We start from the raw sequence: 17,847 nt of genomic DNA, 5'->3' as shown, positions 1-17,847 counted from the left end.
GTGTATACATCTGGACTGTTCCTCTGTCCTAAAACCAAATGATGTGGTGGTGGCAAAGCTCTGGGCACCACAGACATGATGGCTGAGGGACAAGATTCCCCAGCCCTGCTTGGGAATACTGCTGTTTGCTCACCCAGGCAAAGGCCTGGGCCAAAGATCCTATTGAGCCCCACAGTCCTGCAAGCTCCCAACACGTTGTCTAAAGGATCAGCTGCCAGCTCCTGCTCACAGCATCCATTCTGGATGCCACCTCTGGATGGAAACGTTATCATGTATACTAAGGCAGAGTTGGCACCTTCTGGGGTTCAGTCCTTCCAGTAGTGGTGTTTTTAAGGCAAAGAAGACATCTTGTGTTCCCTTAATTGGACAGCTTCCTCCAAAGTACAAGATAAGCATCACATTAGAGGAAACAGACTTTTTCTGAAGGCCATATTCACCCCACACTTCCCCCTCTTGCCACAGCTCATTACAATGGGATATTCCACTGGCTCTTATTTGAGGAACGCATAATCCCATAGAAGGAATTGATGTCTCCATGGAGGATACTTCTAAAACCTTTGGGCAACTGCATTTTATACCTGATTGCTGCTTCCAGTCTGCCTGACAGACCCATAGATGGTACCCCTTTGTTTTTCTGCAAGATACCACTAAAGAAACCATCAACACCTGTCCCAGCGGCTTCAAATATCCGTTTCTCTCAACCCACAGCAGTCTGTTAAATCATAGGTTTGATAGTCAATGGTTTCCATAAAGTCATGAGGGATCCCAATAGAGACAGACTCCACCTCTGTCTTGTAGGTGGCCGTCACCCCTCCTTTGCCGGACCCTCCCCGGATTTTGTTAGAAAGGCTGTTCATCTTCTCTTTCAGCTGGGCGGATGCTGGTTTCTGGAAAGGGGTGAGCATTTTCCAGCCCTTGAAGCTGAGTGTTCGCCTCTTGCTCGCTCTCTCCTGCAAGGAGGAGTTAAATATGAAGGAGCTATTCAGGGTGCTAATCCTGGGCCTCAGGTCCGTCTCGGAGTCCTGCACACAGCTGTTCACCGAGGCCCCTCGCCAGTGGTGGTCGTAGACACGCCAGATGGGCCGTCTTCTGCGGTGGCATTGGCACTTGAGCAGCCTGATGAACGCTCTCTTGAACTCCTTGCTGGAGCAGGGGTAGATGATGGGATTCACGCAGCTGTTGAAGTATCCCAGCCAGAAGATGACCTTGAAGACCATTTCTGAAGGCTTCAGAGATGGGAAGAAAGAACCTTGGAAGAGATGGAAAGAAATAAGGTTAGAAAAAGTGAAAGGACATGGCAGCACAGTGTAGCAAGGCTGGTGGACAGCCATTTCCCAGAAGGTGAGCCCAGAAAGAAAGCTGAAGTTGTGTTTCTGACATTAGGCTTGCAATATTATTGATATCAAAGGAAAATCTGAGCACTTTAGTACTGGAAGGTATAGAACATAAAAATGGATAATACCATCTTCTTAGCAGGAACCTCCCAGCCTCCACTGTAACAGGGCTTGTAGTCGCTGTCCTGCTCTAAACTGATGCAGGAGAGCCAAATCCATGAGGCATCTTCCATATCTCGGGACTGAGTTGCTTTTTGAGACCTTATAGCAATGCCTGAGGGTATTATTTTGGGGATAAGATTCGATAGTCTGGGGAGGCAGACCTCAAAGGCCATCCAGTTCCCAGTTCTAAACCCCACTGCAGGCAGGGATGCCCACCAATGATTCAGGCACAAGGTCAGGTTGCCCAAAGTCCCATCCAACCCGGTCTTGAACACCACCTCTGAGCTGGAAGTCCCTGCTGGTTTTCCTACAACAGTTGAGGTTTTCTTTGCAGCCAGAAGATGTCAGTGTTGCTCCCACATGGCCCCATTCCTTAGCATTACCCACTCACATCCGAAATAACTTTCTGACTCAGCCTTAATTTCTTTTAATTTTAGCTCTGGATGACAAATCATGTCACCATGTGACTGAGCGTTAATTTGTATTTTAGTAAATAACATTAGCTCTGGATATCATTATTATTTTCCCCATGCTCAAAAGCCTGGTGTCAAAACAGTCAAACAGGTGCCAGGACTAAAGCTCTGAACTTCCACAGACTGCATTAAAAATCCCTACAATGGTGGTTTTCTACTTTTTTGATAGGAAAAAAAAAAACCACCACAAAAAAAAAAAAAAAAAAAAAAAAAAAAAGCGCGCCATCATCTAGGAAACTCAGAGCTCTGATTTAGGCAAAGCCTTCTTACATTCATCCACCCCTCCACAGTGCAGAGTTTGCAGACAGACTTAGTCTGTAATGGGGGCTCAGTGGGGTATGTTGGCTCATACACAGCGGGGTATGTGGGCTACCCCATCACAGAGAGATCTCCACATTTTGTGATGATTAGAGCAGGGAAAGCACACACACAGAAGTATAAATCAAATATCTGCCATAGGCCAACTAAAGCCATAGGGCTGGAGCTCATGCTGGCTGTCAATATGTGCTGTGGGTGGCACTCAATAAAGATAGCAAACAGGCCTGATGTCTCTGTGCTGAAATGACCTGGGGCTGTCATGGAGATGGATGGCATTTGCAGAGTAATGAGCAGCTTCTGGTGGTGCAGTCCATGGTCTCAAACAGAGCTCGGATAGAGGTCTGCAGAAGCCGTGCCCCTGCTGTGGTTGTGTTTGAGTCAAAGAGTTTATTCCTTCTGGGATAGTGCTGAATTTAGAGTTGTATTGGCTCATTGACTCACAACATCAAAATCTAACCACAGAAGCACCATCCGTGGAGTGTTTAGGCCCCAGCAGTGAAGGAGCAGTCTCCATTTGTACTGCATTTAGTGTCTTCTCCATTCTCCAGCCACCTGAGCTTTGAGCCTTCCCCTTTTCTTGCACCCCCAGCCCACCCCAAGGATCCTGATGCAACATTCCATCCTGATGCAACATGGACCAGTTCTAGTTTCTAAGATCAACACCAATTCCTATCCTTAATTTCAGATCTTGGCCAGAATGGGTGGGAACATTTTGGGTGGGGAAGCTCTTTACCAAGAGAGTGGTGAAGTGCTGGAAAAAGCTGCCCAGAGAGATTGTGAATGCCCCATCCTGAAGGTGTTAAAGGCCAGGTTGGATGGGGCCCTGGGCAGCCTTGTCTAGTGTTAGATATGGAGGTTGGCAGTCCTACCTGCGACAGGGGGGTTGGAGCTTGATGATCCTTGAGGTCCCTTCCAACCCAAGCCATTCTATGATCCTGTGATTTTCCGTGTTCCACCCTGGTCCAATCTCCAGGACCATGGGTTCCCTGGTTTTCAGCTCTGCAGTAAGACCTTACATTGTCCAATCTTGACTCTGCCATAGCTTGCTGTGAGCACTGGGGGCCGAGGCAGGCAAATAAATCCTTGAGGCATGAAATCTCACTCACATTCTTGTCAAGGGAGAGGTTCTGTGCCTCAGTTTACCCACTGGAGAAAAAGGACGATTGCCATCATCTCTTTCACAGTATTATTGTGAACCCTATTTGCACTGTGCACTTGGTTCTTAGAGGAACCATAGCTTTATGCAGAATACTGTTTTTTTTTTTAATTGAGAAAGAGGAAAATAAAACTTCATTGCACTGTGCAGTTTCTGTGCTATGTTCTTTGTTCTAGCATCCAGATTGTGAATACAAACTGAATAGCACAAGCTACAAATTCCCTGTATTTCTACTTTGGCTGGTGTTCACCTCCTAGAACCTTGTGTACATCTGAAGACAAGGGGCTCATTACCATCATCATTACCATGCAAATAAGCATGCCCCCTGGAAGAAACATGTACTGTGTGCATCCATGGTTTCCTCTTTTGATCATACTGGGATGAACAGAACAGGGCAGGGAGTCCCCAGAATAGTTCTCTGGCTTGTAATCTTGTGCATGCTGGAGCATTTGGCTATCTTGGTAAGCACTGGGAAGTTACTTCTAAAAAAGAGATTTTGGGGCATTTAAGAAGAATTTAAGAAAATAATAAAGTATGGAGAGAATTAGCCTGTTCTTTGTGCACACGAACATTGAATTACATTTCGATAGATGGAAGGTTTACGAATTGAGCTGTAGGACAATGGATCATAGAATCACAGAATCATTAAGATGGGAAATGAGTTCTAAGATCCTCAAGTTCAAACCCAACCCATCCCCACCATGCCCACTGATCATGTTCCTCAGTACCACTTCTCCGTGGTTCTTGACCCCTCCACCTTTTCCCTGGGCAGAAATGGTGTTGGAAGAAAGCACTAAGTTAATGGGCACCTAAAATGCTCAGGAAAAAGTCCAATACTTCCAAGGTCTAGAAATAGAAAACCAGAATAAAATGTCAGGTATAGCAAGGAGAAATGATACATTAGCATGAGCTTGAAAACTCAGTGCAGGATCATATTTGGATGATCTCAAAACATCAAAAACATAACAGGGCAATATCAAAGGTGGTAGATGGAGTCCAAATGTTTTAGGACCTGTGTGACAGCACTATTTTTGAACTCTCAGTTGTATCTTGGTGGACGATGTTCCCAGGCAGGGTGGGATGCAGAGCTTCATCTTTCGTATTTTCCATTGGCTGGTCAAAAAAGTTCTGTGCTGCCTTGTGCAGATGCTACTGAGGTCTTCATTTTCTCCTATTATATACATATATATATCCATATAATAATGCTCCTGGGGGGATAATTGAAAGTCTTTTTTGAGTTCTAGTTCATAAAGTACTTATGAGCATGAAGCTCATTATGGGCTTTTCTGGCCACAAAGTGTTTTCTTTCTTTTCTTCCAGGCTCACACGAAGTAAATTAATTAAATTTGGCCCAAAGCAATCATATTTTGTCAGTTTCCACTTATTACATAGCTTGTACTCTTCCTTGCTGGACTTCTATGAAGGACAGTACAACTGACATATCTGCCAAGCCATAGAACAATGGACTGGACATCAGCAAAGACTTCTGCCTATGTGTGGGGCTGGGAGTCTGAAGTTCTAGCTAGTCTTTTACAACCTTCTCCTCCATCTACTGTCAATAAGTTCCTCTGGCCATCTGCAGGAATATCAGGGTTCTCAGAGGGTTAACATCTCCCTGCAATTGGTGGCATATCTTGGGGTGATGCCTTCCTAGGATGGATCCAAGAGCTGCTTGGCGAAGGGAGGAGGACAGTGTGTTCACAGTGACTCCAGCATTTTCCCCAGAGGACGATGGCATTAGGATATTGAGTGGAATTCCTCAGGCCTGTGAGCCTTCCAGCTGTGGCCCAGCCCCATAAACAAGCTGCAGATAAGCAACAGCTTCTGTCACGCCAATGAAAACCCTGGTAAGCTGCCTGTGTGCATCGCTGCATGTAGGCATGCCTGTTTCTCTGAACTTCTGCACACTGATCCTGCTGGGAAGAAGAGCATGGAGAAACCACCCCTTCCCTATTTATTACTGATGTTCTTGGCAGCATTGTTTTGTCCCACACTGGTGGCTGGATAGGCTCTTTCTGGAGAGCTCCAGCAATGACAAAGCCCATGAGCCCATGGAATGCAAGGTCCCTGTGGCAGAGAGGACAATCTGCAATGTGGTGGGGCTCGGTGAAGCCTTGTGTTAGGGCTGAGGGCAGAAGTTGCAAAGATGGAAGATGCCATCCATGGGGGTTTCTGGAAGCTTTGGAGAACCTTGGCACTTTCAATAGCATATCAAATCTGAGAACTGAGCATGGTTTTCCCATAAGCAAGCAAATAATAATTTGACAGAACCTTATTCTTCTAATTTACTGATGTAATTCACTGCTTTCCTAACATGCTGTCGTTTGCCCAGAGATATGGTTGATGCCGTGTTTCTGGAGACTTTTAAGGCCAGGCTGGATCTGGCCATAAACAACTTGAGCTGTGGGTGTCCCTGTTCATTGCAGGGGAGCTGAAATAGATGGCCTTTGAAGAACCTTTCCAGCTCTAAAGTCTCCATGATTCTATGATGTCTCCTTAGCTTTCCCCTAAGTTACACCGCATCAGTAGAAGCTTGGATGAAAGCTCCCAGAGCTCTCACTGGGGCTTTTCTCAAAGCAATTCTGTGAATGTGGACCACCAAGGCAAGCTGTTGCCATGTGAATCTTTCCAAGAAAATCTACCTGCTAACCAACTCACCCATCTAAGTTTAAGCATCTAAAAAGGTCCCAGGGCTCCCCTTCCATTCAGTGGCATAACAGACAGTGTCAATGGAATGGATGTAGTAATCCATTTCATTGTGAAGCTTTAGCCCATACTGGCCAAGTGAATCACACTCAGTTTCTCCCAACTGGACTCTTAGCTCATGGGCAGATACCGTGTTATATAAAGGCAGATCTGGGTGACTTGGGACGAATTTCATTCTTAGTGTCACTTGCACCTCATGCTCTCCTGTCTTGGGAAGAATCTTGCAGTCTTTCAAAGCAACAGTTTCCCTTGTGACTCCCATCACTGGGAACATTTTGTCAGTGAACCTCCCTAGTGACAAAGGGTGGCTCAGTGGAATTCACACACATACATTTGCCCAGGGAAATAGTAGAGTTATTGTCTCTGGAGGCTTTCAAGACACGGGTAGGTGTGGCTCTTATGGACATGGTTAGTGGGCATGGTGGGGTTGGATTAGCAATTGAACTGGATGAACTCTGAGGTCTTTTCCAACCTCAATGATTCTCATGATTCTATAATTCTATGATCTAAACTAACAGCAACTATAGGATCTACCAACAGAAACCTAACTTGTACAAAGCGCTCATTTGCTTAGAATGCTCCAGCTCAATCCCTCCAGATACATCTCATCCAGGGAACAATTCACTCTGGAGGCTGCTCTCAAAAGGCCAACAGGACATGACTGTGAAGTCCCCTAGCGATGTTGCAGCAGGCTCTGTACCCTTAATCATTTCCATATGCCTTTATGCCACATCACAGGGCATAAAATGCAAAGCGTCTATTTAAGACTAAAGATCCACTCTGGTGGGCTGTTCTTCCAGCGATCCATCACTCCTGCAAGAGATTAATTATTCTCTAGGACCACTGGGAAAGTGCATGGGGCCTAAGAGAGGCTTTGGGCCAGAGACTGTGAGGTACAGAATCATAGAATATCCTGAATCGGAGGGCACCCATAAGGATCAACTTAAACTCCTCTTTCCATACAGGACCACCCCAATTCCAAGCTCTATGTCTGGGAACACTGTCCAAAAGATTCTTGAGCTCTAGCAGCTCAGGGCTGTGCTCACTGCCTTGGCTATGCTATTCCATGTCCACTGCACTCTGGGACAAAACCTTTCCCTAACCCCCACGTGACCATCCCCTGATTCTGCTCCATGCCATTCCCTTTAGTCCTGTTACTGCCACCAGAGAGCAGAGATCAAGTTTCCAAAGTACAATGAAGTCAGGTCTGGACCCAGTGTATAGGCTGGGAGGGCACTGATGCTTTGTTTGGGGTCACACAACTGAAAACAGCAGAAGGCAATCTCCAGGAGGAGCATACATCCTTAGCATTCTTCTTCCAAGGAACAGGATACCCCATGCTAGCATCATGCAAAGATTCATTACCTTGAATCTAATGCTTCCCATCTTTAATTAGGGATTTATAAAGACAAATGTCTTGCAGAAGATAAGAAAGGAAAATTAATTTACCCTTGAGGACTATGGCCTGCTGCTGCATAGAGTTTGCTCTAAAGATGTACAGAATCTTGGATCTGTAGAAGAGGCAAGAGTGGATTCCCTTGATTTCCAGCTCTGTAGCCCTGTTGCATGATTATAAAACCATCCATTTCAAATATTTCTGTCAGCAGTATGAGAGCTTTTCCCCTGCTTCCTGATATCTAACAGGAGCTATGTGGACATGAATTGGACAGGACCTGGCAGAGCAAAGGCAGAGATATTCTGAAACCACATCTGGGGTTGAACGTTGCAAACCAAGCTCATTTCTCCATTTTTAAAGCTTTGAAAAATGGTTAAGAAAACATTTTTGCAAAGGAATGAAGAGCAAGACTGAATGTCTGCTTCACATTTTGTAGAAAGCAATGTTGACCCATTTGCTGTCTCATGCTTGCAGTGAAGTCAGGACCCGGATTGCTGTTGACCATAAATCTTGGGTCACCTGATGAACTTGCCATCAAAGGTACGTAGGATGATGGGTTTTAAAAATGAGTCACAGGATTAATAAAAAGACAAAGATGTTGGATTTTTTTTTTCCTTTCATTTTTTTTCTTTGGCTCCTAGTACAGACTCCCTTAAAAGTAATATTTTTGCAGCATCTATTATGCTTGGGAAAGATAGATGTATATCCAACTGCCTATTCCTTAATGATTCACAGATAGCAGCCTGACTCCAGCCCCAAAGGGAACTTTAAAACAAACCTCAAAATTATGAGACTCAGCAAAAGGACGTAAATAAAATTAGGAAAGCAAAACAAAACAAAAGCACGTCTGAAAGACTCACCAATTTGGCAAATCCAAAGGGAAATACAAGGAAGGTTTTTATTTGCCTGATGCAAATAAGGAAAAATAACAATAATAAGTCTCCAGAGAGAAGGAAGAAGTCAGGGTAACCGAGTTGCATGTCAAGAGCTCATCTTTCTGTTTGAGCAGGATGAGGATTGGAATTCACTTGCTGATGTTAGAGCAAGCACAACAGAGACCGCAGTGAAATTCTTGCCTGCATGGTTAAACAGATGAAACAAGCTTGGAGCAGCCTCTGAAAAGAAAATTTCCATCTGGCTCGGGATCTGAATGAACACAATGGCCATGCGATGTTGCTAGGTTCCCTCCAGGGCAATACAAAAATCAGTGTGTCATTCAGAGAGGAGCACTCCCGTGGCTCTCTGTCGTGCAAATGCTGGAGCGTCCTGAGCACGATGGTGTTGCTGCATCTGAGCCTGGCAATCCCTTCCGTGCATGATAACGTCTCGGAAACACTTTTGGGTAATGCAGCCAGTATGACTGTCCTGTGGGGGAGGGAAGGATTTACAGGCAAGTTTGTAAAGTAGGAGTAGACGTGGCCTTGGAAGTGGAACGTTGCACATTTTGTTTGTTGGACTAGATGAATCTTAAAGGTCCCTTCCAACTGAAGCAATTCTATAATTCTATTATTCTGCGGACAAAACTTCAGCTGTAGGCAAAGATAATCCACAGATGCTAGTTATTCAAGTTCCCTGTCAGCTAACCATACAGACACAATGTGTATGAAGCCAACCTGTGAAAATTCCCAGTCATGGATAATATTTTCCTAAACTGCTGGTTTGCATAAAGTGCTGTTTTGGTGGTCCATAACTCCAAGCAGCGTGTAGCTAACAGCCTTCCAGTTATGTCCTTAGCTTCCTGATGTTTGCATTGCTGTCTCATGGGTGTGACTTGGTTAAATATAGGAGATTTGAGGAATTTTTATCATCCTGTTGTATCTTTCTTGTCTTAGCCATACAACTGGCAATAAACTGCTGCGACCTTGCTATTTCCCAAGACAAAACATGCTGTGGGAAGTCAGTATGGGGCTAAGTTCAACATGGGGTTGGCTAGGAATATACAGTATCCATTCAATACCTCTCTAAAAGGAGGTGTGTGGCTTTAAGGGGAATTTCTACTTCGTTGCATTCCCAACTGGCTTCCATTGGCAATCCATTGGATCTGTTTTTCAGTCTTTGTCAGCAGAGGTTCCCAATAGACTTCACACTAATGCAGCACCTGGTCAATATTAGGAAATACTGTATGACTTATTTGATGGACTATTCTAAAAACTCAACAAGAATTTTATGATTATCAGCATCATTATTTAGATAGATGAAAAGATAACATAGCAGTGGCTGCCAACTCAATAAATGCATGCTGATATAAATGCACAACAACTAAGGAAGAGAGATGGCAAAAATTATTCTGGAGGGATCTATTGAAGATTCATCACAGTAATCTACTTGAGGAAACCTGAGGTATTAGAATGAATGAAGTGATGACAATCCCCACAAGGTGGGTAAGTCAGTAGACACATCGCTATACTTATCCCTCTGATATCTTGTTTGATGCATATATTTCATGGAATGCCATCAAAGATTTTTTGCAAGTAGATTGCAAAAATGTTTCTTCAGCCCTTGCCACAAAACTTTCTTCTTCTGTATCTATAAATGATGAATCAGTGTAGTACAGGGCTTTAAACTGGTTGTTCTCCAGCTTTTCTGAACAAGAAGCTGTTAATCCTCACCGTTTTTTGCAGACTGCCTGGCTCCCTTTAAATCTGTTTTTCCATTAACCATTTATCAAGATTTCATAGAGCAGCATGGTCTGGAGGCCACAACTTAGGAATCACTGTTCTAGACTACTGGTTCTTGCTTTTATTAGCAAACACAATGACTTTGTGTGGAGCACTGCAGCTGGCTTTCTCTATGCAAATCCTTTCAGCAGTGTTGAGTGTTCTCATAAAGCTTCCTATGCAAATAATTATTATTCCTCTGTGAGTTCCACAAACAGAAGCCTGGCTTCTACCCATCTCCAAGACAAGATATCCCTTTTCTGTCAAACTGTCTCCTCCACTGTTGTCAGAAACATTGAGAACGTGTATTTTCTTTTACCACAAAGTAGAAAGCTTGGGAAATCCTGGAGAAGAGAAAGAGGAGAATAATTCCCAAGCAAGTCATCTGAGTCTTGGAAAAATCGCTGTGTTTGCTGGGTCGGTCCCAAGACTTCTCTTTGTTTTTCCAACTCAGAAGTTCTTTTCTCTGCACTTGGTTTTCTAAGAATGTGAACTCACCCGCCCCGTCCTGTTTACAAGCTCGTAAATATGTAGATCAGATTTGGCTGCAGGGTAGGCTTTGGAAGGGCTGAATCTTGCTGGGAACACATGGCATTTTATGTACACTAAGGCCAGATCTGAGAAGCTCGAAGGAAAAACTCAATTTTTCACTGGGCCCTACCCAAAGAAAATTCTCCCCCAGAGCAAAATTCGTGAGTCCTGGCTTTAACTTACAGTGCGAAGCAAGCAGCAATCACCTTGAGTGGGTAGGCATCACCAGGGCACGAATAGAGAAAGGATGATTGACCTAAAAGGTGAAAAACTGTTTTCAGCTGATTGTTTGTGATGCTTGTGGCCCTAAAGCATGGAGAACTTGGTAGTGGCGGGACGCCAGCTTTTGGAAAATGCGCTATTGGACGAGGTGTGGGAGCTTCCTTAGCGTGTTTCCACCGTACCAGTCCCAAGGACATTCTGTTTATATCAGAATCCAGCAGACAGCACGTCACCGGCCACAGAGCCTGGCACAGCACCACTTGCAGCCCGTGTCCCTTCCTGGAGTCGCTGGCTGTGAAAGATGCTGAACGGCATCCTCCAGAGAGCTGCGAGCTGTGATGTCATGGAGGAAAGGGTGGGGAAGAAAGACTGGGGGAGGCTGGTATTTTCAGCTTTCGTGAAAAACCAGGACCTGTTGTGTGGGCTTAGGAGGGGTTATTCAAGACCAGCCAGCCAACTACTTGTTTCTTGTCAAACTTGGTGTGGAAAATCCTCCAACGCATGCCCGGTTTCCGCACCAAGCTCCAAGGCACAACCCTTCCACAGTTATATTGCACGGGAAAATCTGCCATTGCTTGCTGTTCTTTCTGACTTCTTCTGACGAGAAGGAAAACTTTTCTAAAAGTTTGTATTTTCTTTTTCTTGCCAGCCTGAAAGTATTCCAAGGAGACAGATAAAAGCTGCTCTGTATCTCCCAACCCTAAAAACCAGCTTTCAGCTGATATCAAGCTCTAAAAACATTACACTCCCCAAGCAGATTTTTTTCTCCCCCTAGAAAACAATGGGTCACTGTAACAGGGCTCCAAAAATACAACAGGAATGCTGATAACAACATCCACATAGCTCCCAACAGTTCCTGAAGCCTTAGCTTGGAGGGATAAGACCTCATGTGTAGTGTCACGAGGGAAACCCCTCAGTCCTTGCCCCCACCTGCATGGTGAGGATCATGTCTGATATGTCCGGTTGTGCATCTTTTATCTGGTGTTGGCTTAAGCCATATTTTTGGGTCAAGTCAGCAGGCACAGAGCAAGGGATCAGATTTTGACTGAGGGGCACTCAGGCTGTTAGCAGGGACCATGGAAAGAGTTTGGCCTGAACTTGGTGCAATGGGCAGCAGAGCCAAGGGATGGATGGGCATGCTGATCCTGGTTTGGGAGAGTTTCTCTGTGGCAGTGCCAAGCACGTGGGGAATGCAGAGACCCCTTATCCCCTTTATTTGCCAGCATTGTTGCGTTGAGTTTGGACTCGATGGTCCCTTCAGGTCCCTTCCAACACTTATGTCACAATAATGTCACAACCTGTCAGTGGGAAGGAGTGACAAGCCCAGAAATCCCAGATGATCATTTTCTTTTCTTACTTGAAACACACATCTGGATGTCATGGATGAATAGAAGGTAAAATGACATAAAACACACCAAAAAATGGTTATTCTGTTGACCTAACAGCAGAGCCAAGCCTGGGATGAGCACTGAGATGCTGGGAAGGGTTATAACAGCAGTCCAACCGCCATCATGGTTGTTTTGTTCAAGGTTTATAGCCACAGGGAGTCTTAAGAAGACTTTTTTGGGGGAGGGGGGAGAATGCAAGGACCTTGTCACACTGCCTGGTACAAATGCCTGCACAGGGCAATGGGATCTTTGCTGAGAGGAGATGAGTGTCTCAAAGAGCCTCATTACAGTGATGAGGCTCACTCTCCACTGACATGTTCCCACTCTATCTCTGCCCTATCTCTACTTCTTTTTTAATCTCTGATTCTGAGAGGAAAAGATGGGAATTTGCATTCAATTTCCATGGCAATTTGTGTACATCCCCTGAGATACCCACTTGCCTCTCTCTTGCCTTTTCACCAGATAAATAAACCTTTTTGCCGCCCCTGCTCATCATTCACTGCTCAAAAGTAATAGCTGTGGGATCTAGTACGCCTGCCTTAATGTGTCCTTGACTCTTAATTAACTCTTAGATGTGCTAATTTTGCATACTGACTTCTTGTTCCAGGGAGCTAACCTTAAGTGGACTTTCCACCCCTTCTTAGAAAAGTGCTGCTTTCATGGACAATCCCTGTCAAAATCTGTCTGGTACCATGCCAGATAATTATTATATCCTCTCCTCCCATCATCACAAAATTTTTTCACACATGCCACCTCCCTCTGATGAGATGTTTATTTGATGAATAAAGAACCATGCCATGTATATTTTGCTTTACTTGATGACTTCCACCAGCAGTGTTTCCTAAAGGCAAAGAATCTGGTGTCTGCTGGGGAACCCCCAATGGGTCCCCAAGGCTTGTTTATCTTTGAGCAGAAGTCACTTGTGTACCTTGTGCAACAGATCTGCCCCCAAATAGAGACGCTGCATTTGCTCTGAGACAAGACCCAGCTTCCCTGCAACACAGATCCTTCTTGTTCCAACATATGGTGGATGCTCCGTACCTGGAGGTCAGGTAGGATGGGGCATTGAGCACCTGATGGAGCTGTGGGTTCATTGCAGGAAGTTGGACCAGATGGCCTTTAAGGGTCCCTTCCAACTCAAACCATTCTGTTTTTCTATGTTAAATTTTCTGAATGTATGCAAAAACAGCACGGCCCCAAATCCTCAAACCTTTAGGCTTTCTTGTAGGACATAAGCCCTCAAGACCTTTGCTCATCAAACCCTGAGCAAAGACATAGACAGAAGCTTTCTGTAGCTCCAGATTCTTACTTTGCTCTTATAGATCACCTTCAGATATTCAAAACACTGAAAAGAGCAATTTTGCTGGCAGCTGAAACCATCTGCTTCAGTGGTTCTTCTGGACTATCAATTTGTTTGTACCCAAATAGCTTGTAACAGAGGGTGAAGCTGAGTCACCTGATGGTCCCTAGCATGAATGTTATGGTACAGATTTTAAGAATATTTACGCTCTGAACTCTCATTAAATTCATGGCCATCTTGCGTGAAAAAAAATATCCTTCTGAACAGGGGGGAACTTTTCCTCTGTTTCACTCCCACTATCACATACAGTAGCAATATTGTCAGTTCTGGAGGAGTGCCCTTGCCCCCCCGAAGAGCAGCACATGGGAGCATTTTGGTGAAATGGTTCTTTAGGGAAATACATTTCTTTCCAGTAACAGTTGATGACTTGATCTTGCAGCTACCTCCTTCACAGAAAGGCTGTCAAGGCTGTTGGCAGAAGGACATGTGTGATCCACCTCGGAGCAGTGATTCATGGAGTGTTAGTAATAATAACAAAAACTCGGATCATAAACAAGCCAAGAAAAGGAACAGATGAACTGTACCAAAGAAGAGTGAAAAACAGAGGGAGCTCTTATGGAAAACCATGTTCCATTTCGGTGCCCGCAATGCAGGAGAGATGCTGAGGAGATGGAAAATGCTCTGAGGAGCTCGATGAGATGATGCAAAGGTCTGGAAATCTTGACTTGGAGCATGAAATTAATGGAGTGTGATCTACTGGCATTATCCAAGAGAAATTGAAGTAGGTTGCTCATGCACTGCAGTGACATACAGGGGAAGACATTTCTGATAGCAAATGAGTTTTTAATCCAGCCAAAGGCAGTAGAAAAGCTTAATGGCTTGAATTTATAGCTAGATAAATTTACATTGGAAAGTAAGCGGTCATTTTTAATAGCAGTGATACAAAGGAACTGGAAAAAATCATGACTAGAGACATGGGTTCTCCATTATTTGCAGTCCTGAGTGTCTTTCTAAGAATAAACACGTTTTTGAGTAATGGGGTGAGTTGAAGAAGTTATTGAACAAGGTGCTTGTGTCGTCAATAAATCACAGCAGACAGAAACTTCTAGCCTTGCAAACTGTGACTAACATTAGCAAACTCTGTTCCAAAATGAGGTGGAACCTGAATATAAGACAAGTGTAAAAGCCACCATGTTATAAAGGGTCTCCAGATACACTAAGTGCAATAGCTGTCTGAGAATAGTACATCTGCTCCAAAAACTGCTTGAAGTGGGAATAGCAGTGGACTTTATTCCCCTCTGCAACATCCTTCCCTGTGTTTGACATGCACATATGCTGTGATGTCTACATCGCTGTGCATTTGCTCTTAATTAGAGCGACTGACAATGAGTCAAGCCTCTGTGTCAAGAGGTTTAATTGAGTATAATGAAGGTTTTGCTTCTTGGGGATCATGTCAACATTAAATTAATTACAATGAGCTGCAATGTTGGTATTTGAAAACAGTCGGACTCTCTGCACTCTCGCACCCAGAGCTAATATCTTTTGGTATGTCAGTAATTGCCCACAGCAAACAAAGCTGAGAAGAAACAAGAACCACAGAGTGCACTCTGGGCTCTTCCTCTCAAAAGAACGGCTGTCACTTGCTGGCACTGATGGCAATGTTTGCATGGCCCTTTGAGTGCCATCAGCAGAGACCAGAGCCAGCTTCAAACAGCCATTCAGGTCCCAGCAGCATTACAGCTGCATTTCTTGTGCTGCTGAAGAAATCAATGCATCACACGCCAATACTCCTGGGCAGATCTGGAGACTCAAAGCAACTGGTGAGAGCAGCCTGGTGTGTCCTTGTGCTGTGCAGTCTGGTACCTGACCTCATGCTCTCCTTTAGGGTCTCTGTCAGGCTAAGCATGATGAAGACACACAGAGTGACCTCCTTGCATTTGTCTCAAGAGGAAAGCAGATAAATCCCCTGATTCCAGCTCTTCCAATCCTGCCTATGCTGATGGCTGCTATCTCCCAGTTACATACCAGGCCGTGTAGCATCACACAGATAGACCAGACTTCTGGTCTTCAAATGCATATGCATTTGACTTCCAAAGTGCATGACCCAAGATAGCAAGGAATGAGGGTAGTAATCACTGTTTGCAGCCAGAAGCTCCTTGGTTGATTAAAAAAAATAATATGCTTTTCTAACTGAATCAAATGTCTTGGTGTGTGTGCAATGGAGAGGATGGAGAAAATGGTTTGGGCTGCTGTGCTTGTACGTGAGTCCTAAAATAAAGGTCTGGCACTTCAACCTCATGTATCTGGAGATGAAGACTTCCATAGTACCCTAGGGGGTTTTTGGACTCCCCCGTCACTCTTGGAATGCTCAAATCTCTCCATGCACACATGTATTTTCCATGGAAGTTGGGCTAACTCTGTTCCAAAAACTGCACATAACCATGTGGCTACCTAAGGGCTAACTCACAAGGTTGAACCTTGTCAAGAGTTGTTTTTTTTTTAATGTCCTCCAAGCTTGGAAAGTAAGAATAGCACAGCTGCACTTGCCCTCTTCTGATAACCTCTTTGACATCTCCTAAACGTAACTACAGAGCATCAATTCACTCCCATTACCAGTACTACTAAGTCCATGTCTGATCAGAGAGGACAAAACATCCCCATGAAATCTATGTGATTCCCCAGTTAGGAATGTATGGGGAGGTGCTGTATTTGACTCACCTCTGGAAAGTAAAGCAGTAAGCTGTTCAGCAGATGTGACCTTACTTCATGCTTAGGGAATAACATAGACAGATGTTTGACCCTGCTTCAGTAAAGAAATGGGAATGTTAGCTGAGAGTTCTTTGCTAATGGCCATCTTCTGAACTAACTCATACCATGAGACAATCAGCCTCAGGGAAAGGATGCTCGTGTCTGTTACATGTAGGGACATCCTAGGAGAAAAAAGAGCCATTTACAAAGATGGGGAAAAAGGAGACAAGCTTTGCAAAGGCTGAAATTATTCAGCAGGAGTTGAATTTAGAGTCAGTTTTCAATATAGAGTACAACTTGCACTGCTGGTGAACTTAAGAGCTTTTTCCTCAATGATAAACTGTATATAACAGATTTTTAGTGACACAGGCACTGCCCAACATGTATGAAGTAACAAAAGCAGATGCACACTGGAACCAATTTCAGTGTCAGGCCAACTAGAAATTCCCAAGTAAGGGAAATATTCATAGAATCACAGAATGGTTTGTTTTGGACCTTTAAGATCATCTAATTCCAACCCCTCTGCTATAGGCAAGGACACCTCCCACTAAACCAGGTTGTTCACAGCCCCATCCAGCCTGGCCCTGAATGCTTCCAGCGAGGGGGCATCCACAGCCTCACTGGGCAACCTGTTCTAGGCCAAATCCAGCTTCTCTGACCTGAAGGAAAGGGAGGAACTGGGTCATCTCTTAAGCTAATTTCCCGCCCTGGTCATCTATATTTCGTGTCACAGATCCCCATGATTTTAATGTGAAAAGGTGGAATTTTAAGAACCTTTTGCAGAGTGTGTCAGTGCATGCTTGGGAGCAATGTTCTCTGGAAATCCAGATGTCTAGCCTGTGGGAAATTTCAGTTTGATATTTGCTTTCTTCCCGAAACAGAATGCAATAAAAAATTAATGAAAATTTCCAATGAACTATAAATTAAAAACAAACAAATTCCAAGAACCTCCAATGCACACTGTTGTTTAAAAATGATGGACCTCTGCAACCCTGAGAACTACCAGCTGAGGAGGAAATGCTTGTTAATCTACAGAGACAGACATGCCAACAGCCAGTCACAACCTGATGTGCACCACTGGGCAGACTCCCTCTTTTCAAGCCTTCCCAATTGCAGGGTTCAGAAGATGGAAAGTTCTTGCCCAGATATATTCCCCAGGCTTTCCATGGTTTGATCATAAGAGGAGATTAGAGAATGGAAGTCATGTAGTCTTCAGAATTTTTCAATCTAGAGTGCCCTAAAATCTCCAATATTAACACAATTGTACCAGGAGAACTCAAAGCTCTAGAAAGCCCCTTCTGGAGCCAGTGTACTCAAGGCTTCCAGGTTACTTGTGTTGAATCCAGGAGCGTTCACCGGGTTAGCACAGAACTGCCAAGATTTTCAGCCTGCTGGTTGCATGGTAAGAAAGCCATGGGAAACTGGCATGAAAGCACTGCCCTGGAGCTATGAGTAG

At 44.4% G+C, this 17,847-nt stretch overlaps 1 protein-coding gene across 1 annotated transcript in view; it reads right to left on the bottom strand.

Annotated features, from left to right (window-relative positions):
• Positions 1–680: 680 nt before the first annotated feature.
• The window catches only part of ADRA1D (adrenoceptor alpha 1D), a gene marked incomplete at both ends in the record, with an annotated part of 36,372 nt that continues 19,205 nt past the window's right edge, over positions 681–17,847 (bottom strand). Inside the window, one exon of the mRNA XM_079534207.1 lies at positions 681–1,249. Within this exon, the coding sequence (XP_079390333.1) occupies positions 681–1,249 (569 nt within the window). The remainder of the gene's footprint in view (positions 1,250–17,847) is intronic.

Source organism: Tetrao urogallus, assembly GCF_951394365.1.
Source record: "Tetrao urogallus genome assembly, chromosome: 4".
In the NCBI taxonomy this organism is placed as follows: Eukaryota; Metazoa; Chordata; class Aves; order Galliformes; family Phasianidae; genus Tetrao; species Tetrao urogallus.
The sequence above is the reverse complement of the archived record's forward strand: the minus strand, read 5'-3'. Positions and strand labels throughout refer to the sequence as shown.